This window comes from Oenanthe melanoleuca, chromosome 1A (genome assembly GCF_029582105.1).
Source record: "Oenanthe melanoleuca isolate GR-GAL-2019-014 chromosome 1A, OMel1.0, whole genome shotgun sequence".
Lineage (NCBI taxonomy): Eukaryota > Metazoa > Chordata > Aves > Passeriformes > Muscicapidae > Oenanthe > Oenanthe melanoleuca.
The window spans coordinates 39,450,866-39,469,497 of NC_079334.1; the positions used below are offsets into that span (position 1 = coordinate 39,450,866).

At 34.6% G+C, this 18,632-nt stretch overlaps 1 protein-coding gene across 2 annotated transcripts in view; it reads right to left on the reverse strand.

Annotated features, from left to right (window-relative positions):
* Nucleotides 1-467: 467 nt before the first annotated feature.
* The window catches only part of MON2 (MON2 homolog, regulator of endosome-to-Golgi trafficking), a 67,740-nt gene continuing 49,575 nt past the window's right edge, over nt 468-18,632 (reverse strand). For both annotated transcript variants that reach the window (XM_056482686.1, XM_056482687.1), the window contains 6 exons: nt 17,240-17,430; nt 10,553-10,613; nt 9,134-9,257; nt 8,161-8,368; nt 7,365-7,447; nt 468-6,866 (listed from right to left, as the gene is read on the reverse strand). In XM_056482686.1, coding sequence (XP_056338661.1) covers nt 6,703-6,866; nt 7,365-7,447; nt 8,161-8,368; nt 9,134-9,257; nt 10,553-10,613; nt 17,240-17,430 — 831 coding nt within the window. In that variant the 3' untranslated portion in view covers nt 468-6,702. The remainder of the gene's footprint in view (nt 6,867-7,364; nt 7,448-8,160; nt 8,369-9,133; nt 9,258-10,552; nt 10,614-17,239; nt 17,431-18,632) is intronic.

The window sequence follows — 18,632 nt, forward strand, 5'->3', positions numbered from 1 at the left end:
CTTAGACTGATCTCTTTTAAATGTATTGGATACATCCATGAAATACTTTTTGTTAACAAAGAGCACAGAACGGATTGTTTCTGGTTGACACTGCCTTCAGCTTTTAAGCTTTTAGAGAGAGCAGATTTTACCTTCACAGGTCTATCCTGTGTATGGAAGAAGAAAAAAGAAGGCAGAACTTTCTCAATTCCTAACCATTTCCAAGTTTGACCTAGTTGCTTCAATTGAGTTGGTTAAAGTTCATTAAATTAAGATATTAAACTGCAACAAAGAGCTACTGTTACCAGACTAAAGTTTAGCACTTCAAAAACTTGCTTCCCACTGTTTAAAGAGAGAGTGGGTCATGCTACTCCATTCATCAGTTCAGTTCATTCTCTTTGAGACTCTGGCAACAAAACTGCTTAAAATTTTAAGACAGTATAGTGCATACAGCTGTAACAGACATTATTTATTTCTTATTTTGAGCGAAAATATTTAATTGAAATTTAAGGTAAACATTTATCTTTCCTCATTTGTTCTAGGGCAGTACTTTGTGTAGACTCTGGAGCTCATTTTAGTGGTAAGGTGGTTCTGTATAATGCAGATGTTCAGTACGCAGAGCTGCACACAATAGTCGTGATGTACTCCAGAAACCAGTTCTTCGTACATGTACATCCCAGCAGTACTGTGCACTTAATATTCCTGTCCCCTTCATGTTTTCTCATGACAGAGGTGGATCAAAACCAGACTGCTCTCTGTGCTCTCTCTGACCTGATGACAATCCAGTTTTGGCTGCCATTTTTCTGTGGAGCCTCTCAGCCCTGCCTTTCATGACCAGGCGTTGGTCTGTGATGTGATGGGGGACAGAAGTGTGAGTCTTCCAGCAAGGAAGACAGACATAAACAATTCCTTAGCAGTTTTAATTGTTCTAAGTAAGAAATAGTTAACATTGAAAACATCAAACCAAGTGATATCAGGCTTCAAGTTTCCAGCCACCACAGTCTCATGAACTTCTGTAGTCTTGAAGCAGCTTCAGCTTCGGAGATACCACTGGAGACTCGTGTCACGTCTAAGGCAGATATTTTGTGCACAGGGAGTAACAGGAATGACTGCAGTTTGAAGATCAGGGTCTTCAGTAACAAAACTGTGAAGATGCCAGATACCTGACATTCAAGGGCTTTCCTTTTTTATTTAATTATTGGCAATCTCTTCTGAAAACAAAACAGACCAAGGCACCAATATGCCTTTGAGTGTTTCAATATCACAATATTTTTGATTGAAGAAAAAGATGGTAGCTGTACGTAACTCATTCTTTCCATAAGGAATACATCTTAGGTGAAAAGAGAACTTACGCTGCTGATAAATGAGATTACTTATAAAGTAAGTTCTTAAGGCAGGTATCTGGATCACCAGTGGAAATAAATGTGTTAACATGGAGAAAGAAAAGCATGATTATAAAAATAAGCTTAAAAACTGATTATAAAAATAAGCTTATTTGAGAGCTCCTCTAAAAATAGAAAATAAAGTAAATTCAAGCAATGACTAGTTCATCTCTTGCTAGTGAAATCCTGTAGTTAGTACAGTAAACACACAGGTAAATCTTACCCTTCTTATTAATTGTTTCATAAACAAGACATACATTCTTAAATAAGGAGCTTAGAAAAAGAAGGACCAGTATTTAGCATGTTACTCTCTGATAGAACACAGGAAATCACAAATGTGATGTCAAAAATGCTGAGGTTACTCAGATTAGTTCTTTAAATACCAGGAAGAAAGTTTTCAGGCCCAGTCAATTTGACAACACGTAGCCATTTTCTCCTGTTTCACTTTTTCTAGGCAAGCTTCTTCAATCTTTGTAACTCATATTGCATAAGCAATAGACTGGCTGTAGATTTCTGATGTTTTTGATTAGCCATCACCATAACAAAACAAAAAATTCAACACACAAATTACAGCTCTGAACCAAACACCATTACCCTGTGTAAACAGCCATACTCTTTTAGGTAGTCAGCACTTTTGTTAGTACAAAGCTTTTACTACTTATGCATTTATTCTCTGTAGCTGACAGGCGTATCTACTTTTGTCCCTATCTGTTAACACTCATCTTTGGTGGTATCTGACTTTCCATCTTTCATAGGCCTCCCCTCACTGTTTGAAGTGGATGAAATTCTTTGTTTAATTGAGCTGGTCTCTTATTACAGCTTGTCTGACACATACTTTCAGTCATGACCTTCACATCTCTGAGAAACTGTCTTATCTCCTTCTCAGTTCCTCTCTTACTTCGAGCTGTCTTCTGTGGGATCTTACTTACCAATTTTCTGTGGTCTGCCTTCTTTAAGTCCAGTCATTTTTATTTTGAGGTTCTCCCTCTCCCCCAAGAATTGTGAATATTTAATTTCACTTTCTTTCTTACGTAAGTTGTCTTAAACCACCCATCCAATACTTTGCTCACTTGCTGCTGCTGTAGTCTTTCTTGATCCCAGCAATTGGTTCCTAGTGGGTGTAATGTTGTCTATCCTAAATTAGACAGCAGTCAGATCCTTTGAATATGACACAAATCTGAACACGACAGCTCAGCTATGAAAAATAAAGAGCATCTGGTCTCCAAATGAAATCTGTGTTCTACACTGACAATTATTTTTATTGGACTTGTACTTGCCTTGATATACAAAATTTTGTACAGAGGAAGAGTCCCTGCCTCCAAAAGTTACAACTGAAGCACATACAGAAAGCACTATCAGAAGGTAGAGGTTAAAAATCCAGACAGAAAATAACCTTTCCTGGGGGAATAAAAAATATCATATCAATATTTTGCTGATGGTTAAATAGTTTTCACCTACAGATACAGACAATGTCTGCACTATTTTGGATTCCAATTCAAACAAAACCTACACACTAGAGCTGCCTTATTTGGAACTTTCTGACACACCCCACTCTAAGCTGTTTTACTGGACCTGTAGCAGTTGCACAGTCAGAATGTGCACTGCTCACAAGGCAGCTGTGCACAGCAGTTTCTTCTCACGCCTGCAGAGCCTCACCTTATTCAGGAAAACTGAAGCTGAAGGTTGCCTACCCAAATAGAAAATTAGTAGCTAGCTGCAAATGTGAGGTGAACAACAAGTCTAGAGACACAGAACTGAGCTATACAGAAATAGACCAGTAGAAAATGTGCTTTCCTCCTCCCTCCCCCCAAAAACACTCATATCTTGCACTGCTAAATGAGTTTCTATAAAATACACTGATGACTAATATTTGTGTTTGACTTTGTGAGGAAAAGAAAGGCATTAGCCTCACAAAAGGTATTGTGCCTGAAGAGTTCAAGGCTAGCTATGAGAAGATTTGCTCTTTGGCAAGAAACAACTCAACCTGGGCAAAAAAAGAACCCCATCTGCAGAGTACAATGATAAACTACTCAAGTTTCACAGACATACTCTTAGTTACTCCTGTAAGTAACTATCAGTGACCATGTTTTCATGTGGTTTAATGTCCAGTAACATTGCACAATTCATCAATAAAGCAGGTGGAGAAGCAGGCTCATGAACGAAGGAACAAAACTGATGCCCAGTTAGATAAGCATCTCTGATGATAAGCAGATAACTGTAGGTTATTTCTGGGAATAAGACTTTCTGTAAGAACCTCCCAGCTTGAGACATCTGTTCTTTTTTTATAATCAGTTACTAAGCAATCTTAAATCCTCATGAACATTAAGGCAATGGTCATGGCACTGAGACATACAAGTTTTCCCAAGTAATCCAAAGTCTTGATCTGAACATGCTAATAATCTAATAATTTTCTCTTTGGATTCCCATCCATGTCTCATTTTAAAGTTGTGAACAAGAAGAAAAAAGGTGGAGAATGTGGTTACATTTAATAAGCAATTAATGCTTATCTTGTAACTTCTAGCTGACACATTTCTATACAATCAGCTGCACCACTTTTCTAGCTGACTTCAGTGACACACTGCAGACCCCAACCTGAAAATGCCCACAGGTTTTAATTCTCATGATTAAGCAACCTACAGACTTGAAATGAACTTATACATGGATCTACTCATCAGATAATGTTAAATTAATTCAATTTCATCTAGAACAAGATTTACCTTCCTAGAAACATGCAAAAATGTGAAATTTAAATATTCAAAAATGCTGCTTGCCTCAAAGAAGCCCTAAGAATGCTTAGCAGAAAGTACAAATAGAAAAAAAGAAACTGATATTTCAAGTTGGAAGAAATACTTGAGTGTTGCACAAGAAGGTGCAGTAAAGGGAATAATTCTTGTTCACAGACAGAATTAGTCAATGAAAACATTTTCTAAAATAAGTAGCTTTGTTTTTAGTTTTCCAACTATTCATACAAAATACAAAAAAGCAGTTTTAATACAGTCAACCTCAGATTGCATGTCCAAAACATGCCTCAAATAGCACAGATATTATTAATTTTGTAATTAGGAGGAAAGGATGGTAAGTTAGCTCATTGGTAGTTTATTTCAAAACCTTTTGAAGATTAATATTCATAGGTGTAAAGTAGTCTAAGCTCTAGTGTGAAGAAACACTCATGCACCCCTTTTTGAATTACAGATAAAGATGGAGATTTGCCTCAGTGGACAAATGCATCTGTATTATCATTGAAAAATCCATTTGAAACTAATTAGAAACAAATTCACCCATAGCTTGGACTGCACACCTATATATTCTAAAACAAAATAATTCCCTTCTTTCCTGTCCTACAGTTTGTTTCTTTAATGATCTCAACTTCCACTAATTCGGAGACAAGTTGTCAGGTTTTCACTTTCAGAGTATGGATGATGTTGTTACTTGTATGTAAGATCCAGTTCTGCAGTATACTGGAACTGCTCCTCCAGAGAAGGTATTTTGACATAAATTCTATTAACAAGAAACATTTGTTTCCTTAATGTAAACTGTGAATTCTCTTAAAATTATTCAGGTTTGACAATTAAGTCCCATGCAAGTTTGGTCACAGAAATGTGCAAGGGCTTGAAGCCTCTTAATATTTACCATAATTTGAAATGGAAAGCTGTTAAAAAGGACCATAAACTGGATACTTGTGGGAGCAAGTTGTCAAAAGAACTTCCTGGAGAACATTATTCCTGCAGGGTAACCCTGATCAGTTCATCACACCTTCAGCTTGAAGCTTCTACAACTTTTACACCTATTCACATGTGCCAATCAGTGTTTCTCTAGCAAGGAAAGTGCAAAGCAAACAGATGTAATACCATTTTTTATGCATGACAATCTTTTAATATCTACAAAAGACTTGAAGAAACAAAACCCTAAAAGTAAGCTCTGAAATTCTGAAATCCATAGAAAGGCACCTGTCTTTTTTTTTTTAAACATTTGGCCTTTGTGCTTTCACATCACACATTAAAAATGTGAATACAGGTGAAACATTATTGAAACAAAAATTCATTAAGTAAGAGTTTAAATGCTAGATAAAAAACTTTAAAAACAATACTATTAAAAGTGGTTTGCTTCAATTGTGTATTATGTTAAAGGGAAACAAATTCACATTTACTTAATGACAAATTTTACTTCATTTCTAATTGAGTAACTATCTTCAAAAATACACTTCTCATGGTTTTTATCAGAAACAGTTTATAATTAAAAGATTAGAACAATTTGTTTGGGTTGAAAAGACATTACAAAACAAAACACTTAAAATTATTGAACAAAATATTACAGCCAAGTATTTTAGATATTTGAACTTGCCTTTCCTGGGTCATGATTCAAAGACTGTGATACTTGCCAAGAAAGTCAAAAAAGGCTAAGAACCCTCAAATATGTCTGTTTTCTTTTTAAAGCAAGGCTGCAACTTCAAAAATGGATAGTTAAGTAAAACAAATATCTTGAAACAAATTTATTATGAAGTGAGGTATGGTAGTGTTGAAGTGCTACAGTGGATTTCTGCATATTGGAACTTATTTCAGATCAACTACTCTGAAGTTTGAGATTGGCAGACTGTGACTGCTTGTTTCAATCTTTTGTTATTTGACCCTTTCCAGATGTCCAATGGCCACAAAGAAGATACATTCAATTAAGCAAAAACTAACATGATCAGATATGAAAGAGCATATCTGGCAATTTAGAAGGCAAACTGTAAGTAAAAATGCAAGCATACAACTTATTCATAATAAATACATTTTCAAGCATTTGACATTATCAATATTTTTTAAAGAATTTAAATAATAAATGCAAGTATTTTATACATAACTGTACCATTTATTATACACACAAGTATATCAGTTCCCTTTGTTTACAAAGGCTGGTTACAGATATATGGAATGTTACAGTACCATCTTGCATAAAATTTTAGTACAATTTGTACTTCAAAAAAGGGTGCAAAACACCAGCCTAATAAATCTGACTGAATTGAAATATTTTTAATTACATCATTAACACATACACAACAAGCTGTACATAAGCCCACTTTTCAATCACCACTTCAAGATACTGTAGCAAGTACATTAGATTATAAATTATTCCAACTAGTCAGTTAAATTTATTAAAGGTTTGCACTGCTACTCACTCTGGAACCTTTGAGATAAAGCCTGTATTCATGACTTACTGAGCTCTTGTTAGTACAGTTAAGAGGCAGGCAGCACTGGTTGCCAAAGTACTAGTCACAAGAGATTTCCTTCAAGAGAAACTTCACCCAGGAGAAAACATTTTTGGATATTCCCTTCAAGAATAAAAAAGAAGTTTGATGGGGTCAAGACTCTCCATTCTGTACCTTGGCTGCTGGTGGATGCATGAAGTCCTTAAAGGGAACCAGTGCCTCCTTCAAAGCAGAGCATACTTCTGAGGATGAGCAGGTGATACATTCTACTAAAGTCGGGTACAAGGCAATAACTTGTGCCCATGTGCTAGAATCAACTGCAGGGAAAAAAAGAACAGACTGAATCACTTACCACTGTCCAAATACTGACAATAGATTTTTTTTCCCAATATTTTTAAGTAAGGGAAGATTCACAGTGTGCCTAAACATAGGTACCTAGTGCTAAAAAGATATCACGAGAAGGAAAAAAGGATCTAGCCAGGCTTCATATATTTAAGAATTCCATTACTATTTTATGGAATGGGTGTTTTTTCTTTGTTTTCAGAAGATCCTAAGCTTTTTCTAATAAAAGATACCATAAAATGAAGTTCTCTTTTATTAAACATATCTTAGGTATATACTTTTAGTTGTACTGGAAAAACTTCGGGGGTTTTCTTTCTGTCTCCTACATATACAAAGAATTACAGAATACTGACTCTTACAGAGTACACTTTTCTTTCAAATTTCTGGGAAGACTACTACACGAAATTAAATACATCTTTGGGGCAGATATAATGTTACCTTATTTAGAACCATATTATTTAACAATAACTTACCATTTTCAGGTTGAGTCTTTTTAAGTGAATCTATGAGAGTACTGACAGCTTTTAAAACAAATATGATTTCTGTTACTTGCTGCCTACAAATGAAAAAATGCAAACAGGCATTTTTGACTACTCATTTTTGTTTCAAGAATTTAAGTTTTATAGAAAAAGTTTCCCACCATCATTGTTGTTGTCTCTGCTAGGACAGCTTTAACTTCGATACTGGAAACAGTAACACCATACAAACCTCAATCTGAAAACACTCTCCTCAAAGTACTTGATAATGCTAACAAAGATAAATCCATTTCCACACTCATGATCAAAACCTTCAAAAGTAAAGTGAATTTCAAGTAAGTCCCCATTTTGAAGAATTTCTTAGTTTTTTGGTCTAATTTTTCCATTCCAAGAACAATTACTTGAGTTTTGATTCACAATATTGCTGTTTGGATGTTTTATTTTTGAGGAGGTTCTACTCACCTCTCAATTTAGAAACTACACATAGCTCTACTGGGAATAAAAGGAAATCAGATTTCAGAAATATAACACTACAGATATCAGAAACATTGTTTCAGTAACTGAAAACTGTTATAACAGCACAGAATGTGACCACTGTTACTTAAAGGTTCTTAAAAAATATTAGGCACCAGCATTTTCTTTGAAATATCTTCCCCATAAACATTTCCCTGCCTTTAAAATTTCATTCTCTCCCATTCCCCTCATTTTTTCATGATTAAGTGATATTTGGAATGCAAACTTCTTTTCATAAAGTCCTGGTAATACCTTTATTTTCTAAAGACAACACACATACCGTGGAAGAGGACATTTGCCGCTCAATCTCTCATCTTCTATGTAGCGATGTAATACATCCTGTGACCTTTTCAAGAGCACAGAAAGTGCCATTCTAGAGATGTAGCCTTCTTGAGGAGTTGTAACTTTATTACTGAATGAAAACTGGAGCAGTGTTTCAAAACACACCTTAGAAAACTCCTCTCTCATTCGAATATCTATTTCAGCTTCTGTCAAAGTAAAATGATTCATTTCAGTTGTGCAGTGTGCATGATGTTGCATTTCAATCCACTTATTATACGCTGAGAAAAGGTTATTACTCCTCTAGTACTAAAAAATATTAACAGTGATAAGAACAAATATTAAGAATATGTTCCAAGAAAAAATGACTGTGCAAAAACCACAATAGTTCTGAACATGAGAGGAATTATGCCAATGTCACGTACCTGACATTGCTTTAATTATAAAATGCATGAAATCATCTAAAAACAACAACCTCAATCCTACATCATAAATACTCATACTTAGTACTGTACAATAAATATTTTCCTATATAATTGCTTATTTCCATTTTTTTCATCTTTCCAAAAACCCCTATAAAAATTTTTTCGTAAAGGCAGAAAAGGTATCTGGCTAGGTACACCGTATAGTTTACATTAAGGCCATTTAGGTTTTACGAACAGGATGTCTGTCTTAAAAGTGCCTGAAATGATTATTAGAACTGGCACAAAGGAAAATAAACTATGGAAAAGGTAACACAAGTACAATATTATATATGATAGTGTCCAAGCAGTAAGGAAGTAATTTTTAAAGAATTGCAAGGAAAGCCTGGTAACTTCCATAAATATAATTTATAAAAAAAGTTGGATATCAAACAGTCTATACTGAATCCAGGCCAGGGAACTTCAAGTCTTTATCACAATAAGTACACTCAACATTTTAATTATTTTCTAGTCGACTTAAACACTGTAATTTTTGTCATTCAGGTACCATACCTGTAAAGGAGGATGACTGAGAATGTATTGAGCCTTTATTGAGCATAGTCATTATCTGCCCAACAAATTCCTTAGGAATAAAATTAGCATATGGCAGTATCTCTGTGCTGATAAGCTGCACCACCTAAAATAAATTACATATATTTATATTTATAATATAAAATTTTATAAATACTAAAACTGTAAATCTAGTATGAAGAAACATTTAACAAAAGAGAAAGGCCTAATTAGACTTTGCAAAATCTTCTATTGCTAGCATTTAAAATTTGCACGTATATCCAAGATTGTGGTCTTGCACAGGGCATTAAACTTGAAATAAAAACCTTTCCCCCTGCCATTTTGCCAGAGCTTCTGATCAGACTTCAAATGACATTTGAAGTATATTCTTCAAGTCAAATTTATGGTGTTGGAAAGAGAAGATCTAACATTAGGATTCTCTCTCTCTCCCCACCCCAATTCAATATCTTCTCTATGACATTAACACACATACCCATTCCTAACAATGTGACATCTGCACAGCAAAACAAGTGTGTTAATTATCTAAACAAGCTTATGGCAATACACATTAATAGAAATGCTCTCTATCCTTGTTTTGATGTTTCCATTCAGGAACAAAATGGGTTTAGATCTCCATAAATTAATGCATCAATTTGAGAGTTCTGCTCACTGCAGGCAGAACCGCTTGCACTTTTCATCCAGGCATTTTTGTGTCCCAGCCACCCCTCTGGAAAGATGACAGGTAATGAATGCCATGCCTTCTCTGCAACTCCTTTTGCTTTGTACCCCTAATCTCTGTTCTGCCACATTTTTTGTCCTGGAGTAAAAGAAGTCACTCCTCACTTCAGGTATCACCTTCTAATTTTCTTTGGCCTTATGCAACAAACATTATCTTTACAATTACAGCAACCTCTGTGCTGCACAAACTACACATAATTTCTTCACTTATGCCAAAGCTTCTCAGTATAGAGATCACATCTTAAGGGCAACAATGTCTAAGAAAAAATGAATTTTTGCTGACTGATCCCTCAATACAGAGCACACTCATTTCAGGTTTAATTGTCAGCTGTCTCTGTGGTCTACAATTACCAGTGTAAATGCCCAGCAATAACATAATAAATAAGGATCACAAAATGAGTTAGAGGCAGAAACATTCTGGTTTAGCCAGTCTATACTGCTTTGAAGTTAAGATGACAAGAAATAGATTTTGTCATCCCACTTCCTTCCTACTTTTTGTGTCACCCTGAAGCAGCTGGATTCCAGAGCTATGAATTTTCTTGTCTTGTTTTCAAAAATGAAAATAATATCACAGAAAAAGTAATGAAAGGGTAACTTTTCAAGAAATTATTTCAGAACAAAATGCAACTTGTGAATCTCACTAACTTGTTAATTTCAACGGTATATTTGTTATAGGCTCCTTACCTCAACATCAATATTCTCATTCTTCTGAAATTCTTGAATTGAGAGATTATCAGGAGGTGTACTAAAAATAAACAAACTATATTACACTTTGAATTTACAACATGTGTAAGAAGATGGGTATGGGAAAGTGCATTACATTTACAGTTACTACATGCAGCAAGTTGGTACTATTATATAGTAATGATTAATGAGCACAAGGTCAAGTTGGATGGGGGCTTTGAGCAACCTAGTCTTTTCACTCACTATGCAAGAAAAATAATTTTCAGTTTCAATGGTACATCTTAAATTTTTTTTTAAATTTTACATTTTATTCCACATTAATGAAACACTTTTCATTAATGGGATATTACCATGTCCTTTTCCCCTCCTAACTGAAATTATATATTTGTTCTCATTCTTAATGAATTTTATTACAAGAAAACTCCATTTTATTAATAATAGTTTTGAAGAAATTTAGAAGCTCTTTGAGTTCTTCCATTTTATATATATATGAATTTATTTTCAGATGAAGTGTCCAGAACGACTCAACAGACCCCGTGGTGGGTAGTTCAGAGCTAAGCACATGCTCACAGGCAAGGCAGCAGACCAGGATAGGGCTGTGGACCTGTGCCAATCTTGTCCTCATAAGGGTACTCATCTGGGCCTGTCTCCTTCATCCCACTGCCAATTTTAATGAAAGTTTAATAACTCTGAAGGTTTTGAAATCTCATTCAAATCTGATTAGTTTAGCTGACAAACATTTTGGGTTTTTTTCTTTTTTTTCTTCCAGTGCTCCTGTATGTTGCTGACAAAGACGAGTAAGATTTTTCTGATAGGCTTTTTTTTCCCCATCTTCTGAATATTTAGCATTACACACCAGAAGATCAGTCTTCACACCTTCAGCTAATTTTGAGTTTTGACAGTTAGGAATGTATTATGTATGTGCCAATGTTTCTGCTTGAAAAAATATATATATATATCTCTGCTCCTCAAAGAGACTTTATGCAGACAAAGTCTAAATCACTGTCTATGAAATGGACATGTGCTACACGTATGACTAGAAAAAACACAAAGAATAAAATATGAAATTATTGTATTTATTACTGGGGTATGTATTAAGCAATCAGGAAGTCTGGAATTTTATGCTGAAAACACAGAATAAAATAAAATATTAAGTAGTAGTTCAGTCAGTATCTTTTCTAACATAGAGTTGTTAAGTACGCAAAACCTTTAAGCAGTAATGTAAGCTATTATGATATATAGAAATGCAAGTCATGTTGAAATACATGGGAAGATTTCAGTCTGACATTTCCTAATTTTTGACTCACTTTCTGAGCTGAGGTTTACTTAAAGAGGTGTTAAAGCTTTTCTGCCCAATCATCCATATCTGATCTACCTTATTTACTACAAATTATGGTACACATTTGTTCATGTAGCAAATTGTTCCCAAGTAAATAGATTTTTGTCTATATGGATACATCTATCTGGGGCCAAATGCTTTGCTGTTCTGGCAGAACTATCCAAACCATACTGGAAAGTCAAGAACCAGGAAAGAGTGTGATGCAGCAACCTTCCTCAGTACAGAGCTCCCAGCCCCTGCCCACTGAACAGGGAGGGCTTCAGAGCCAAGAGCAAAGACCTAACAACCACTTGGAGTCCTGCTGTGCACAGCACTCTGTTCAGAAGCATCTTTTGGGAAAGTATTGATTTAATTCCCTCATGTGAGCATAAACTTCTGCTCTAATAAATTAAATATATATACAAACATATATTTGGTGAATTTTATTGTAGATAATGGCTTGGCATGCTTCTATGAAAGCCTCTGGGAAAGAAGAACAATATGAAATAATAAATAGACCAGCTTCTTACTAGAAAACAATTTTGTGTGAAGTAAGTTCTATGAAATGTATTAATTTTAAATGTTGTTTTGATTTATGAAAAAAAATCAAGATTGAGTCTCCTCAGCTGTAGTTTGCTTTATTTTTTTTTTTTTTTAATTTGAAACTTCTGTCTTAGAAGTTGTTAATTCTCTATGACAGTAACATTTTCCTTTTTCATTTACCTGGGCTTTCTTGGCTATATTTGAAATTTCATTTTGTACAAAGCTGCAGAGATGATTCCTGCTGTGCTTTGTACTTAAACATCAGTGAGTATCCTCCCTCATTTAGCCATAGCTGGCTTGGAATTGTTCCTATCCAAAAGACAGAGGTGGGACCATGCTGAGGAGGTTCACTATTTTAAATACAGCTATTCACAGAGCTTTAATTTAAGGGTTCAAATTACAGAGACCTCTTGTCTAATCAATGCCAACTCAGTTTCACTGCCAGAAGCAATATTAGGCTATACACAGATGATTTCTAGGACCATGGTGACTAGAAGAGTTATGACTAGAAAAATGTTTGAAATATTGGTTAAAATTTAGAACATCAGTGAAATAACTTCATTTTTCTACCCAATTCTAAGCCAGGTAGAAACTCAAAGAACATACTTACAAAAATAAGACAATGTGCACTCGCATATTTAAATGAAAGCTAGAGGAAAAAACCTAATCAAATCTGTTATGCAGTGTTGCTAGGATGACTGCATTAAGGCTGTTGTGGGTCTTACAGAGATGCAGATGTTTCATATTTAAACCCATCCCAGCAGTGCTAAGTCAGGCTTGGAGAATAAAGGTTTTAAGAGGAGGTACAAAAGGAAGCCATTTACCTAGCTTTGCATAGTCTGAACAGACAACAGCACAGAACATCTTGCACACTTAATATGGAAAGTGTAGAATATGAAAATGTATAAGACTGAAGGAAGAAAAGGAAGGGGGTTTTGTGATATAACATTCCAATTTCATTGAAACAAAGAGCTTAGGAAAAAATTACAGAATGCCAGCATAAGAAAGTGAATTTTGAGTTCTAACCATATTCAGGTCTAACTGTATATATCTAACTATTCCTGCCACAAGGGGTGACATGTTGAATCCAGATAATGTAGTAATGGGGTTACCCTGTCTCACTGTCAGCTCTTGGGAAGTCAACTGAACTGCATTTCCCAAATTCTTTGTGCTTCAGAACCTTTTCTATCCATGCTGGCCTTAGTAGGATTTGTACACTCCTGCAACTAACTTAATAACCTCACTGTCCTTTATGACACATTTGCAAGTTGGAAAGACACCAGAGATGACCTGACTCACAGCTGCAGTAAAGCCACTGGGTCAGGCTCAGCAGGGTTAGTAAAACCAATTCAAGTTAACAAGTCACAAATCTAACTAAAGGCACTCTCCTCAGCTGCAGCATGGTTAAGTGATTTCGGTGATACAGACAAAAATCCAAGTAATACTAGAAGTTTTAAAAAATGCAACTCGTTGCTAACATAAATTAATCAGGAAACACACCAAAAACAGTTCTATACCTGGCTGACCTTAAATAAAGGATTAACATGGATCGTTGGGAAGTACATTCTCACTGCCTTCCCCTGTAACCTGAAGGATGACACGCACATCCACTCAGCAATAAATTTTAGCTGTTACTTTCAAAACAGTGAGTAGATTCTCTCAAATTACCCTTGAATAAGGTACCACTATGACTAATATATGTTTTCTATTAGAATTACAAAAAAAAAAAAAAAATTGAAAGAACACACTAAATGTAAAAATTCTGAATTCAATTTCCTTACAAGTGGAACAAATTAAAATTAAGAGAATAAGTAAACTGCAATTATAAACCACTAGGAGACAATTTAGCAAATTTCAAACCAAAAAGGACAGGTTGCCCTACTTGCACAGAGTGCAGGAAGATTTTAGCAAAGGAAATCAGAAGAGAATTACCTCAATGTGGGCCCTCCTTGTATCACAGCGAGAGAGACACGCTTCAGTAGCAATATGGGGAGGAGGAGGAGAATGAGAAGGATGAAGAAAAGGAGAAATGACTGCTATTACTAATTGTCCTGACTACTAGCAGGAGGAAGATGTACTCCCTTTCCAGCTTTAATGTTTTTTAGGAGCACAAGGCTCAGGTGAATAGAGAGAACAGAAAGGTTATCTGTCTGTCTGTCTATCTATCCTAAAGATACTAAGGGACAGGGCTCTAACTGCATGTAGAAGAACCATACATTTGGAAGGCAAACTGCTATTTAGAAAAAGATTAATATTAAGGAGGTATAAAAAATAACAACCCCAGACATTCTGTAGCCACACAAAATACAACCACATAAGCAAAATTCATCTACGTACAACAAGTCAGGAAGCGTAATGATAGGGGCCATTAATTATACTAACAGGTCAAATTATCTTGCTGCAGCCATTTGGTTCTATAATATACTGGTCTATTTTTGGGGCCTTAAATTAATTTGAACCTTAAAGTTTCTAAGTGAAAAAAAGTTTCCTACACTTTTATAAGGACACCTTTAATTAGGATGAAAAAATTTTCTCTAAAACACATGTTGTATGTTAAATTATAGTATACCTTCTGGTTGCTAAAAAAGCAAAACCAGACTTAAGACAGACATCATAAGGCATCATACATATTCATACAAGTACTATTTTTCTTTTACCTCCAGAGAATATTTGCCCATGTATGACAAATGACAAAAGGTATTAGAATTAGCATAAAGAGTAATAGTTTATAGCAAGCAACACATTAAGATGAAATGTCTATGTTTGAAATAATATTCAAGTAAAGTATAAATCACTCACTGGAAATTAAAAAGAAACAGACAACATATTTGGCCAAAAAGGTCATGCAGATGATAGTGGACTATCCTGAATTAATCTGAAGAGCTCTGATAATTTTATCTCCCCGTATTTATGAGCAATTAATACAAAAAAACTGTAGCAGTACTAGTCTTATTCAGCTAAGAACATGCAAAATGGAAATGTTTAATTTGCTTTGCAAATACGTAGGACTAATTAAATTAAACTAATTAAACAAATAGCAATATGTATTCTCAAAGCAACTTTAAAATGAACATACATTCTTCTACAATAACCTGAAAAACCTTAATTTGAATTCTTTAAATCCTACAATGATATAGATTATAGGGTGTTAACTGATGTGGACTGCCTGCCTCAGAATGGAGGCAAGAATACTAACTGCAACTGAAAAGAAAACCAAGCAAGATACTGCAAAGATTATTTTACATTAAAGAAACAGTGAAGCATTAAATAAAAACTTGTATGATGGAAGTATCTTTTAAGCCATCATGATGAACGTTTCTATTTTAAGGTCCTCTTACTTAACAGAATTTTCTTTCAAGTAAACGTAAAAACAACAGGAAGGTTTTTCACCTGATAACCATGTAACCCTATTGATGATATTCCAGATCCATTCATTATCGCAAACATTTTCACTAACAGATGTGTCTCTAAAATTAATTTTCATTGGTATTTATTTTTTGTTTGTTTAGGGCAAGCTGCTAGTTATCCATTATTAGTAAATACAGCTGTGTTTGGTTGCTGACTTTTGTGTGTTTTAAAACTAAACACACACCATATTAGCATAAGGCACTGAAGAACCTTACTGTTTTCTGTTAAAAAGAAAGTTTTGTTTGTCACTGAAAATCAGAATTACATTTTTCATGTTCCACCTTGTTCTTTATTCTTCTATTAAGATATACTTAAACTACTCCTAAAAGATGCTTGCTCATAGATGTTTACAGAAAATGGAAATTCCATACCACTCCTAAGCGATTATCTGAAATACCTAACCTTCCATAGAGTAAAAGGTTCCCTTAGTGTCTAACCTAGGAAATCTTTACTGTACTGAAATAGATTGTTGCCTAAGGGACAAAAAAATTCTTCTCTGAAGCAAGCTTTTATTATATTCTAAAAACTTACAATGTTTTGCTAATGTTATAGTTTGGTTGAATAAATTAATAGATCAAATAGATCCAAGGCCAGGCTGGATGGGGCTCTGAGCAATCTGGTCCAGTGGAGGGTGTCCTGCCCATGGCAATGTGCTTGGAACTAGATGATCTTTGAGATCCTTTCCAACTCAAACCATTCTGTGGTTCTACGATTAAATTGTCCGTCTCTGATTATTACTATTTTTCACTTCTGGACTTTCTCAGTCTGCCTATTGCAGATTGAGAATGTGTTCCATTCTTGAGAGAAATCTGTCCATCTTTATAGTCATAAATATTACTATTTAGCTACACTTTTCATAAAGTATCATAAATAAAGTGTGGTTAATTATTAAGGTGCTGTCAATTTATCTTAGGCAGAAACAAATACAACATAACTATGGGCTTCTAAGTGAACAGTGGTGTACAAAAAAATTTTTCAAAAGCTCACAATAAGTGGAGTATTTCAAGATGGAACTCAGGAGAAATACATACAGTTAATGCTGTTCATCTTAATTAGAAAAAAATACTGTTGCAACTCTGTTCAAAGTGAAGAAAGGAACAAATTGAGAATATATCAGCAACTCTTTATCAAATGTAGAGTAAATCTCCTTGGAGTCCATGTCGAACTCCCTGTCCTGTTCAGAACAACTATACCTTATATTGAGAGTTCTTTCTTGCTCTTACAGTTAATCTTTTGATTGATGTTTTTTGTACTATTTTCTAAAAGTATAGCTTTTCAAAGTAGACAGATTGGTTACCTCGTCTCCATTATGCATTAAAACAATTTTCATATATCAAATAGCTCTACTGACACAAAGTGAACACATTTATGAGTATTTTCCTATAAAAAAAATAAAAAAAAAAGGAAATTTTGTTTACCTTTTTGTGAATAAAAAGTCTTCAAAAGTATTTGCTAGCTCTGGCCACATACTGTCAAATTTTCCAGAAGATGCATGCTGCCTTGCAACAGGTAGTCCAATGGAGAGAACTTTAAGAAGAGAGGACACAGCTAGCTTCCATGTGCTTTCGGAAGGACATGAGTACTTAAGACTAAGAGGTATTCTAAGTGTCTGCAAAAAGAAAGCCAAAACAAAATTTATAGTTGCTCAGACAAATCTAAGATTACAGCAAGTTTCTGCACAAGATCTCAGAGGACACTGTCGTAGATGGCAGTACATATCCCTACCTTTTCTGGTAGTATATTAGAGGCCTTTTACAAATGCAATGCTGAAGACAATTTATCATATTCCAGCTGGCTAAAGCACAGGTCTGTAGCCAAGTACAACATTAGAAGTCAGAATTGATCCATTATCATTTACACTACGAAGTCATGTACTAGTTTTCTTTTTCTGTATTGCCATCCACCATTTCTGCTAAGTGTGACAAATGGGCTTTCCTAACATCTAAAAGGCTGCAGGCAGTCTGTTGTCATGAGTGTGTCCTGGAGAATTCAGTCCCATTCCTATGAAGCCATCCCAAGTGCTTCTATAGTAAAGTAAAAAGTCTCATTGAATTTAAACTTTTCCTACTAAAGCTGAACTTTAAATACTGGAGCATAAACACTGGAAGAAATCTGGTCATTATTGACTGTTAAACCACATGAAATTTGAAAGTAAGAACAGTCAGTGAAATTCTAAGATAAAGGCTACAATACAACTCAAATGTAAAGCAGATAAAACACAGCAAATTTTAAGTCTTTTAGATAGAAAGTCATCTTCAATATCTATAAAACAAAGTCATTAATACATTTTAAAACATGAGGCATATGAACTATTTATACTTGTATGCATTCCTTTCAATATTGTTAGTCAAATCTTAGAACGTGATAGTAAGTTATCTTGGAAAACCAATTATTTACTTGACATTTCAAATACACAGTGAGTAAATTCAGGTACTATATGTATGCCTATAGTGCAGTCTCTGATAGCAAAAGGTAGGAAGACTCACTGACTCTCACAAGGGAGTAAATTATAATTAACTCTTTATGGCAAAAAATTATGACAGCTAGAATCTAACTCTAGAGATAAACAGAACATTTTTTTTCTGCTGTTATTGGTCATATATATATATCAAATCTAATTCCAAAATCAACATGGGCTTAAGAGACATGAAAAATAAATTTAAAAGCATTTTCATATATTGCCGTAGAATATACTATTATCAACTGCAAACATTACAAAAAAGTGGTATTTCTACCAGTTTCACCAATCCCATTAAAATGGAAGTGGAAAACAACTGCATTAACTTTGAAATACAAATATTTAGTTCATAA